General features: G+C 35.5%; 1 protein-coding gene across 1 annotated transcript in view; it reads right to left on the bottom strand.

Annotated features, from left to right (window-relative positions):
• LOC105534266 (uncharacterized protein C9orf85-like) overlaps positions 1-11,726 on the bottom strand; it is a 20,468-nt gene extending 8,742 nt beyond the window's left edge. Inside the window, 1 exon segment of the mRNA XM_011972952.1 lies at positions 11,700-11,726. Coding sequence (XP_011828342.1) covers positions 11,700-11,726 — 27 coding nt within the window.
• Positions 11,727-12,185: the final 459 nt, after the last annotated feature.

Below are 12,185 nucleotides of genomic sequence, written 5' to 3'. Positions count from 1 at the left end.
AGGTGTGGTGATATGCGCCTATAATCTCAGCTTCTAGGGAGACTGAGGCACTAGAATCACTTGAACCCAGGAGGCGCAGGTTGCAGGGAGCTGAACTCATGCCACTGCACATCAGAGCAAGTCTGTCTCTCAAAAAAAAAAAAAAAAAAAAAATTTAGCTAATTCTCAAATGACAAAATATAGTAAGCCAAAGATTGACTCAGGACCTCAAGATACTCTACAAGCTTTATGTAGATTACAAAAAAAAAAAAAAAAAAAGCTACAAAAGAGCACATCAATAGTAAAATTGGTGAAAATCAAAGACAAGATATAATCTTTAAAACAGCCAAAGGAAAACACATTAACTTCAAAGGAATAACAATACAATTAAAAGCCTGAGTTGACATAAACAGTGGCAGCCAGGTGATGATAAAATAACATCTTGAAGGTGCATGAAGTAGGCACCCCTTAAAAGTGAGGTAAAATGAACACATTTTCAGGTAAACAAAAACAGAATTCATTACCAGAAGACCTGCACTAAAAGTTCCTTGGATAAAAGGATAATTACCCAGATGCACATACAATCAAAAAGAAAGAAATGAAGACTTCCAGAAGAGTAAATTTGAGGACAAGGTGAAATGAGTAATGATTATTTTAACAACAACATTTTATTACCACTGTTGTTATGGGTTGAAAACAAAGCAAAGACTGGAAGAGGGGTAAATGGAATTAAATTAAAAGGCCATTCCATTACCCTGAACTCGCAAAGGCAAAAATTTATGATAGATAAAAAAGTTGAAGATGTACATTGTAATCTCTAGACTAACCGGTAAAGATAGTAAAAGAATTTATAACAGAGAAGCTAAGAGAAAGGCATATGGGAAACTATTTGATTAATCCAAAAGAAAACAAGAAATGGAAGGGAAAGTTATAAAGGACTGATGATGGAAGCAAAATATAAATTGCAAAATTGTAAATTTAAACCCAAATAATGTGCTACAGTAATTACATTAAAGGTAAAACAGAGATTATCAAACTTAGTAAAAAAGCAAAAACCCAACTATATGATGCTTAAAGAGATTCATCTTATGTAGAATGACAAAGAAAGATTTAAAGGAAATGGATAGAAAAAAAAAAGAATGCTATATTAACATCCCCCCCCAAAAAAACTTTAAAGCAAAAAGTGTTACTAGAGAGGAAGACAGAACAATCATATATTTATTTGTAGCTAACAACTTAGCCTCCAAATACGAGGCACAATTTGAGAGAACTAAAAACATATAGACAAATCCTTATATATGTGGCAATTTTAACAGAAGTTTCTCAATTGAGTGATTTTAAAAAGACAAAAAAAAATTCAGTAGTGATACAACAGATTGCACATGATTAATAAACTTAATTGCTGTCTATGGCACACTGTCCTCAATTTTCTAAAACTGACCATAAAGCAAGTGTCAACAAATCACCCACAAGCATAGAATGATTCCAGACCACAACAGATATCAAACTAGATATCAATAACAAAAATATAGCTAGAAAATCCCCAAATGCTGAGAGCACAAGGGAAAATTTAGAATATGCTTTATTGAATGATATCAAACTTGTAAGATCCATCTAAGTTGCATTTAGAGGGAATTTCATATACATTTTTTAAATTCCAAAAATATTCCAAAAAAACCCACAAAGGAGCCAGGCACAGTGGTCTGCACATCTGTATTCCCAGCTACTTGGGAGGCTGAGGAGGAAGGAGCAGTTGAACGCAGGAGTTCAGAAACCAACTTGGGCAACACAGTGAGACCCCCGTCTCTTAAAAAGATGTTTAAAAATAGGCCGGGCACAGGGGTTCACGCCTATAATCCCAGCACTTTGGGAGGCCAAGGTGGGCGGATCACGGGGACAGAAGATAGAGACCATCCTGGCTAACACGGTGAAACCCCGTCTCTACTAAAAATACAAAAAATTAGCCGGGCGTGGTGGCGGGCGCCTGTAGTCCCAGCTACTCGGGAGGCTGAGGCAGGAGAATGGCGTGAACTCGGAGGGCGGAGCCTGCAGTGAGCCTAGATCGCGCCACTGCACTCCAGCCTGGGCGACACAGCGAGACTCTGTCTCAAAAAAAAAAAAAAAATTAAAAAAATTAAAAAAATAAATAAATAAGCTGAAAATTAATGACTTAGGTACCCATATCAGAAAACTTTAAAAAGTACAGAAAATTAACATTTTTAACTAGAAGAAATAAAGGTAAAGGCAGAAATCAGTAAAAACCTAAAAACAACATTCAATTTGAAAATGGACTCTGAAAAGACTGAGTACAAAGAGACCCAAATTGCCAATAAGCAGATTTTGAAAAGGAGAGATCATAGATACTACAAATATCAAAACAATTATAAAAGGATATGCACATACCAAAAAAAACCGTAAGCTGAACTGGAAAATTCAGACAAAATGGACAAATCCCTTAAAAAGCAAAACTTGTCAAAACTGACAAAGAAATAGAAAATAAGAATAGCTTTTTATGTATTGAAGAAATAGAATCAATAATCTTCACAAGAAAATTCCAGATGGCTTCACCAGTGAATTATTTCAAACATTTGTGGATGAAATAAAATCAATCCTCACAAATTCTTCCAGAGAATTAAAAAGCATTTCCCAACTCATTTTATGACGTCAGCATAACCTTGATACCTAAATCTGTCAAATACTTTACAAGAAATTAAAATTGCTAGACAATGTTTTTCGTGAACAAAAAAAAATTATAAATGAAGTATTATCTAGCATATACCATTTGAGTAATGTATAATTAAAAGCTAGGTTTATCCAGAAATTCAAGGATGCTTTAAAATTAGGAAATATATATCCTTCTCTTTCCCACCCGTCCCAAAACTAACACTTATCTTTTGACAGAGCAACTACATTACTAAGAGTTTTGTCCTAAGGTAATAATCAGACAAGGCACAGAGATACGCTTAAGAATATCCACTATGTCATTGTTTGTAATAGCTTCTAAATGCTCATGAATATGGAATTAGCTAAGTAATTTATATACATCTATCATAATCAGTTCAAAATTATAATATGGTTCTATACTTATTTGCATAGATATATGTTCAATATAGGCTGAGCTTAAAATATGTAAGGAGGTAGCTTTAGGCTAAACTTGATTTAACATGACTAAATGAAAATAGCAGGATACAAAAGCAAGACTATTTCTAAGGCAAAGAAAAACACTAATTTTATATGAAAGTAAAGAAAAACATATAAGAACATTTTGTCTAGACAATAAATTGCCATCTTAAGTACATAAACAAAAAATGTTAATGTCAAACTTCAACAATTTTCTTCAGCAGAAAGAACATTTTCTTCTCAAAACCTAGTCAGAAAATTGCCCAAATATATATTTACTTAGACCAAAAATGCTACTTGATTTGACCAACCAATACAGAATCTCTCTCTTTCTACATATATATATGCAGTTAAAAGTATGAAGACAAAAACAAAATGCCCCGAAAGCACTAAATCCTTTACAAGTCAATCTATTTGTTACATATATAAAGCATTCAAAGTGGTACTTTTTAAGAAAAATCCACTGTGTAACAAATATATACACAAGAAGACTCAAAGTTCCTACAAGTTTAAAGGAAACTCCCTTTAATTTTACCAATTAGTAAGACAAGCAACCTTAATTAAAATCATTCCAATCCAGAGGTTACATAGTATATTACAAAGATACATAAAATAGGTTTCATAAAATAGGTTTCATTTCTACCATGCTAGCTCAGACCAATCAGCAGGGACTCCCTGGAACAAGGTATTGGGAAGGAACCTAAGGCATTCTTAGGATAATGTGCCTGAGGGATTCAGCGATGTTTGCTCAGTTATGGTTGTGGAGATGGGGTGTAGATGTTTATCACTATTGCCACCAGACCCAAATTCCTATTTTAGCTCAACTTCTTCCTCGCTATGTGATCACAAACAAATTCCTTACCCTCTCTGAACCTAGGCTGTGAGAAAGTAAAAATGAGCTTGGTTGATAACCAGACTGTGATATCTGAAAGATACAGAGAAGACCAACAGGTAGAAAGTTTTTCCTATGGCCACACTGCAGCTCCAAAATGACCAACAATCTCCTATTCTGTAAGTGATCATGTTTTCTCACCAATGACTTTCCAAGTCCCCTTCATTTATCCTGTCTCCTAAACAAAGGCTGCTGAAAGACCCAATAACTAACCCACCTCCACTTGATGTATGATAGCATTCAATCCAGGAGTCCCTGCTTCCAGCACAGCCCAAACCCTACTGAAAAGTCCTCCCATTCTTTCTTTTCTTTTTTGTTTTTTGGAGACAGAGTCTCACTCTGTTGCCCAGGCTGGAGTGCAGTGGCACAATCTCAGCTCACTTCAACCTCTGCTCACTGCAACCTCCACTTCCTGGGTTCAAGTGATTCTCCTGCCTCAGCCTCCGGAGTAGCTGCGATTACAGGCTCCTGCCACCATGCTCAGCTAATTTTTGTATTTTTAGTAGAGATGGGGGTTTCATCATGTTGGTCTGGGTGATCTCGAACTCCTGACCTCAAGTGATCTGCCCACCTCGGCTTCCCAAAATGCTGGGATTACAGGCGTGAGCCCAGCCCTCCCGTTCTCTTTTACTGACACTTGGCGGTATCTGGCATATGCTCTTCTTAGCTGCAAAACAGTCAACCTAATTTGTTTCACCACAGATGCATTCCTGGTGGTCTTCACCTGGTGGGTATTAAGAGTTTCTTTATATACCAACTATATTTATCCAGGGTGACTGTAAGGATTAAATTAAATGCTATAATGTAAAACGCCAAGCATCTGCCTGGTATTAGCAAGTACACAACAAATATTAGTTCTCTCTCCTCTACGAGCTCAAAGTAAAGTTATAAGTGTAATTTTATTTTTTATCACGTAACCAGTTCTTCACTATCAAGAAACTGCGTATCTGCAAAACACAGCTAACAACCAGAAAATTAGCCCCCCAAAAAAGAGAATTCTAAGCAACCAAAACAGATATGATCAAGCCCATGAAATAAAAGATCATACACTTTACTGTGAGGTAACTCCTAAAATTCTACTCAGACACCATTTGTTCATTTTAAACACATGTTATTTTTAATAAACTTTGGAAATATGGTTTCCACACCCATAGCAAATTAAAACCAGCAACTGTAAATGGTTAGGAATAAGTAGACACACTGATCACAGGAAAAAACAGCTGCTCAACAAGGCAGGAGACAGAAAACTTGTAACTATCAAACACAAGAAGTTAAAATGTTCAGAAATCTTTAGTCATCTAATGCAGTGGCTTCTACATTTTTTTGATTGAAAATCCCAAACATAAAATACTTGAGGCACGTATCTACAGTATATGTGTTTTCATTTATAAACATACATATAGTATAAAACACATACTAAAAACAGAAGTTAAAAGATCAAAATTTTGTTTTACTTTTTACTATTTTAACTATCAACTATTTTAAATATTAATTCGTTTTAATCTTTCAATCACTAAAAATGCTATTATTAACATATTAAGTGAGCATTATTATTAAATATATCTCTATTTTTTAAAATCTTAGTTTCTTCATTTGTGAAGTTCAATGTATTCTGACACTTGGTTTTAAGAGTTGTCATAAGTCATATCTGAAAAACTTACCTTACAAAGATGAGATCTATATAGAACATGTCACTTACTAATTTTCTAAATCATATTACTTTTCCATTCTATCACCAAATACGCAAACATTTTTATTTAAAGTCAGCTACCTGTTGTCAATGTTATTAAAATTTTCTTTTTCCTGACTGCAATAAGGTATTTTTACAAATCAAAATGTTTGGCTTTCCAATAAATAGTCCAAAGTCAATTAAAATTGACTGTAAGGAAGATTTTCAACAGATAGGAAATACCTCAACACGCTTTCAAAATGTTCTCCATAACACTTGTTTCTTTTGAAAAGCAGGTACTTTCTCACTTACTATTTAAAATGTCGATTTTGCCCTCAAGTGACAATTTAGGGATTGTTTTCCTAAAAATATCTGCTAAATTTTTATTTTTGGTAGCCTCTTGTCATCACGGATAAGAACAGCATATAGAATACTCATCTTCTGTAATAAAAATGTGTGATTAATCTTTGAGTTCTACAATTCTTTTAAATGCTTTGACAGCAAACCTCTGTTCCCCATCTCAATACAAAGTATCATAGATTCTTCTTTTAAAAAAGTATTTTAAAAGGGACTATATAACAGAAAAACTGGAAAAACTCTGAGAAACTCATGATGCTGTTGCTGGCATCTACATTACAGAATTCACACATCTTCCCTCAGCAAACCACACTCTCAGCGACCACCTGAATGCAGGTGGACCTAGGAAAACCCCACAGCCAATTCATATAGTATGAATAGAAAAGCTCAATCCTTTTCCCTTTTGGGGCACAGAATAAACAAATAGACGTTCTCATATTTACTTCTCAAAATCAACTTGCTTCATCTCACTTTGTAAATTACTGATCTAGTGAAGGCGCATAAAGCTTCACAATCTATATTAGGTGCTGAGGATATTATAGTTATAGCTTGTACCTATTAATACTACTACTATATTACACAGACAGGTACCCAATAAACACTGATTAAATGCAAGCAACATTATTCAAATCATAGCTCTTAAGTTGCCAAAAATAAGTTAACTTATGCATAGTATATTTCATTTAAGCAAATACAATGGTAATCCAACATTGTTAGAATGGGCTATTTTAACACTCAACCTCCAAGTATTCAGAAAATTTACTGGTTCAGAATGACTTATTACCCAAGGTTTCCAGGTTACCATGAATTCTACAGTCACTTTTCATTTTCCCCTCCCAGAATAAGATGACTTAGAAAATTAAAGAGCACATTTACTAAGTATATGCTTCAGTCTCCTAAAACACATTTACTGTTGTATATTATGAAAACTAATAGCACCATCAGTATTTTATCCACTAATTTAAAATAAATTCAAGCTTTAATACTACAAATATAGTTTTCATATTTCAAGTGATAACAGAAGCAGACATTATAGACTTCATATTTAATACCACTATTACTACGGAACAGTATTTACTTTTTCCATAAGTAACAAAGACAGTAATACTTTGTGAGTCAAGAAAGTCACTCAACAATTTCTGAATGTCTAAAAACTATCAGAGGTGAAATAAAAGTTATACTATATCCACAGACATTTGATACCTGTGTAAGAGGAATGTCAAAAGCACTAAAGGAAAGTGGTTTACAGGAAGGAAAGATCACTGTGGCCTAAAATGAACTAAAGACCATTTCAGACACAAGCTGGGGCAGGTAGAAAGAAGTTAATTCAAAACTGAGGGAAACAATGTCATCCATTTTCTTAATAAAAATGTCTAATTCAAAATACCGAATATGAGATACATTCAAGTAAAAATTTAGAGAAACATTCAATTCTTAATATATTATTTATTAAGCTATTCAAGTAACACATATATGTAAACAGTACTTATCTACCCTTTGGCTTTATAAAACCCTTCAACTTAAACCTGAAATGAGAATCATCAGGAAGAGAAAGAAAAATAAAAAGGAGCTGTAAGTAAAGAGAAAAAAGTCCTTGGGCATTAAAGCTCGGTATACTTTTCTCAATGTTAGAAACTTTCTATTTTCTGGACCTTTTTCTTTCATGGCATTTTCTCCTGGTATATTCAACATATGTCATTTTACTTTAACTTGGAAAAGTGATAAAAGTTCACTTTGAAAGGAAATATATTTTAGTAATTTCCTGTCCACAAGAGGGCTCCAATAATTCTTACATGAATGGAAGTGATACAACAAAAATTATAATAAAAATATTCATTGAGCACATAAAATATACTGGAAAAAAACTTGAATTGTCATTATCTCATTCAACTCCTATTACAAATTGTTGTTATCTGCTACCATTTTTACATTAACAGTTGTTAAAGATACGGGGCTTTTCTTTGTTTTATCAACTAAAATGTTTTGAATCACAAAACTGCTCTGCCATTATTCTCACACTGTCAATTTCTCTCTTAAAGTTTTCAATGTAATAGATATTGTAAAGTAAAATTTTAGTCCAAAGCTCTAAATAGTAGCCTAAATGTTGTATACATTTATAAAACTTATAAAAACAAGAATGTATTTCTTGATAACTTTACCAATCCAGAAAACAAAATTACCACTGCTGCCCAGTCTTAGGTCTTACTACTAACACAGGCAGTGAATATTTTCTTGCAAAAATCCTACAGTGGTTAACATAAGTCACACTGCAACTACAAACAATGAATATTGCCGCATCATGAACTATGATCTTGGCTGAAAAATAAATAAATAAATACATCATTTAAATACAATATATTATAATGATACTCTGTTCACGTATTTTCAGATTTCTTCAAAAATAAGTTACTACACTAAGATGTTATCAAATCTAGTTCAAACTCAATCACTCTTAGCAAAGAAAAACCAACATTTCAAGTAAATATATTTATATTTATAGGACATATATATTACAGAATGTAGTAAAAGTACCAACTACAAATTATGTTTTAAAGGGTACAGCAAATCCATTCAGTAGGGGTGCCACTCCCTCATCCAAAAAATTGACATTTGGATTATTAAAAATGAGAGCCCTTATGCTAAACACAAAAAATTATTGAATGTTTAAAAATAAATTTTAAATGTGAGTTCTATCTACAAAACAAAAACCAAAGCTGAAAAATCTATTTTAAAGTGAGTCATAATCATGGCCATAAAGACTTTACCAAAAACATCAATTGATTTAGCAACTATTGTAGCTCGAGAATAAATTATCTCTATTGGAAACATGACAGAGATTGTAACTTCACCACCCCCATCCCATCTCCCCAACAGGATTTTCCTATACAACTGACAAGTACCATTAACATATAAAAGATTGACTTCAATAGAAATGATACCACCACCAAAAAGTAAAAGTGTAACATTTGTTTCTAAATAGCACATACTGTCAACTAGGAGAAAGCTTAATTAACATTTTACTGCATCTAGCAAAAATGTGTTTATTCATAAATGCAAGTTTAGCGGATTGCAACAGTACATATCCTGATCAATTTAGAGTTATGCTACAAGGGATATATGTCATTAGCTTTGCCGTGGGAGTGGTGAGAGGAGCTCTTCAAGGTTTGGAGCGGTAAATTGTTCTGTCATGAATGTAAACGAAAATCAACTGTCAATTAATGGTATGAAGAGTTTAATAATTATGAAGCATTTAATCGACAACTTCTAACCAATATTTGTCATGTTATATTTCAAAAAGTTGAGAATTCTAGGCATATAGCAAATGATAGACTTCTTAAGCAAAAATGCAAAGTAAAGTAATAAATGAACGTTTAAAAGACTTTCACAAAGAAAAAAATCTTAACCTCTAACCAGTTGAACAGTAGAGAACAAGACATAAAAAAAATACTCAGAACAATCAAACTGTGCTGTACCTTAGTACCCACTCTGAAATAGCATCATCAGGGCATTATATGTTTATTACATAATACTGCTTTGCCCTTGCATATCACCTTTAATCAAAGGATCTCAAAGCACCACAGAATCATCAAGGCCTTAACATACAGTCTAAAACAGATAAACTGCTATATTTTATAATTGCAGATATTAAGAAAACCCTGCTCCTACTTCCCAGTCCTCTGATCCTAACATCAGCCTCCAAACCTCTCTCTGACTTGGAAACTGTATTTCCCAAATCATCTCAATCTGTGACTGATGCTACGCACATTACAGCTTTTCTTCACTGGACCTAAAGGAAGTAGCGGCACTGTTTTAATAACACACATCTATTTCATTCCAACTTCTGTGAGAGAATAGATGGTACTTAAGGTTAACCTATCTTGCACTGTGCTTGATGATATAAAATGGAGGCTTTCGAGAGAGCAAATCTTTGCTCGAGGCGATGAACCCACAGATCACTCATCAAACAAGGGAAATAGCGTTTCCCAGCTCTGTCTAGAGACCGCTCCCGGCAACTTCAAGAGTGGTATGGAGGAAACCTTGTCCAACCGTCCTTAACCAGGCAGGAGGCTATTTCATGTGTGCACACCAGAAGAGAAGCGAGAACTAAAAGGACAACGCACGAGTTTTAGGACTCAGGAAGGAGAGTGTAAAGCTGTTATGTGGCCACCCAAGAGACAGAACACTGTGTTTCCTTTGCATTAAATGGGAAATTAAACAAGAGCAAAATGCCTTTAAACCAAGGTCAAAATAAGCCATTTAGAATCATTTAATTTTTATTATAAAATCTGTTTATGAGCTTTGCTTCTATAGAAACATCTGGCGTTTTAAAATTTAATCATCAGCAGGCCGGGTGCAGTGGCTCACGCCTGTAATCCCAGCACTTTGGGAGGCCAAGATGGGTGGATCATCTGAGGTCAGGAGTTTGAGGCCAGCCTGGCCAACATGGTGAAACCCTGTCTCCACCAAAAAAAAAAAAAAAATTAGCCGGGCGTGGTGGTGGGCGCCTGTAATCCCAGCTACTTGGGAGGCTGAGGCAGGAGAATCGCTTGAACCCGGGAGGAAGAGGTTGCAGTGAGCCAAGATCGCGCCATTGCACTCCAGCCTGGGCCACAAGAGCAAAACTCCGTCTCAAAAAATAAAAAAAAAAAATCAAAATTAAAAAATAAAATTTAATCATCAGCAATGTTCAATTTGTTTCCACTGAATACACAAACACTCAAATGTTAACATATGTGAGCACAACTACATTAACTTCAATACTTTCATAAACAAGATTATTCCTCTTCCTGTTAATTAACTGCATTATGTTTGTCCTTAGGACTGCAAAGTGTAACTTCACACTCACACAAACCAAGCCTCCAGCACTGTAAGGTTACACGGTTACTGTCAATCAACAGACTCACAACCTCAGCCTTTATGAACAAAACAAAAAGAAAGGCGTCAATACACAACAGTACTTTTTGTTTCAAGCTCTCAACACTCAGTGATCGTGATTGAGGCTCAATACTACGTTTCCTTAGCTTTATGTCTAATATGGAATCTACTACTAATAAATATTTGCCATTAAAAAGCCCGGGAATATTCACAGTAAGTACCAATACAGGGTCAGCCTACGTTTGTGAAAATCCCAAAATATCTTAATATTTCTGTTACCATCCGTATTCTGACATTTCAGAAAGCTCACGGCAAATTCTAACATACTTTTTCTTGAAGAGATGTGCATCTCTGTTCTTGAAAAATATCAAGTTCGTCCCTACTGCACTGATGATCTTGTCTGTGTCATAAAGCAAGATTCCCGTTTCCTTACCTATTCTCTCGTAGGGACACCCGTCCTCAGCTCTGCCCACTGTCACTGACGTTTTCAGAAACGTTAAAATACTAGTGTTCGGAGGCTTCTAGCAAAGAGAGAGATGTTTTGTCCCCTCAAGCTACCATGATACATTTCCCTACTTCTCCACTGTCTTCAATGGTTTTGAAAACACGACCAAATGAGAGAACCTATATTAAAAGCACTACTTTCTAAAAGGGGGAAACCAGAAGCTCCAACTTCTCCAAATCGCTCAGCACGGTGGCTTTTCCACAGTCCCCAGCAAATCTTCGCCCCACGCCTGCCGTCTTTCCGATTAAATAAGATTGGAAACCACAGTTAAATCAGAGTGTCATAACTTATCCGTCACTTACCATATCCGCCGGGACATTACTGGACATCTTGCCGTTTGACGTATACCCAGATATTTACGGAAAACAAAAAACAAAAAAACGAAGAAAAAACAGCAGAAGTCTTCAAGCTACAGAAATAAGCCTTCACGATTTTGACTGGTTCGTGATGTGCTTTCTCTCCCCAAAATAAGTTATTTCGGAGCCAAAGTGCCGGTCAGGCCGAGGTTCTGGTGCGAAGAGGAACAATCCCCAGGAGCTGTGTGGCCGGAGCAGGAAGAAACTCCCGGGACAGCAGAGGCAGCCCCTGTCGTCGTCGTCAGCAGCAGCAGCAGCAGCCCCAGGACCGGCCGCGCCAGGTGGACCGAGCCGAGTGACACACGGACATGAAGAGGGGTGGGAGGGGGTTAAATCCGCCTTCCTCCTTTCCCAGCCCCGGCAATGATTCACACTCGCTCCCGAGTCAAGTCCTCATCAAGCAGGAGAAAAATGCCCCAGCGTGGATGTACA

The sequence above is a fragment of the Mandrillus leucophaeus genome, unplaced genomic scaffold, assembly GCF_000951045.1.
Source record: "Mandrillus leucophaeus isolate KB7577 unplaced genomic scaffold, Mleu.le_1.0 Scaffold1324, whole genome shotgun sequence".
In the NCBI taxonomy this organism is placed as follows: Eukaryota; Metazoa; Chordata; class Mammalia; order Primates; family Cercopithecidae; genus Mandrillus; species Mandrillus leucophaeus.
The sequence above is the reverse complement of the archived record's forward strand: the minus strand, read 5'-3'. Positions and strand labels throughout refer to the sequence as shown.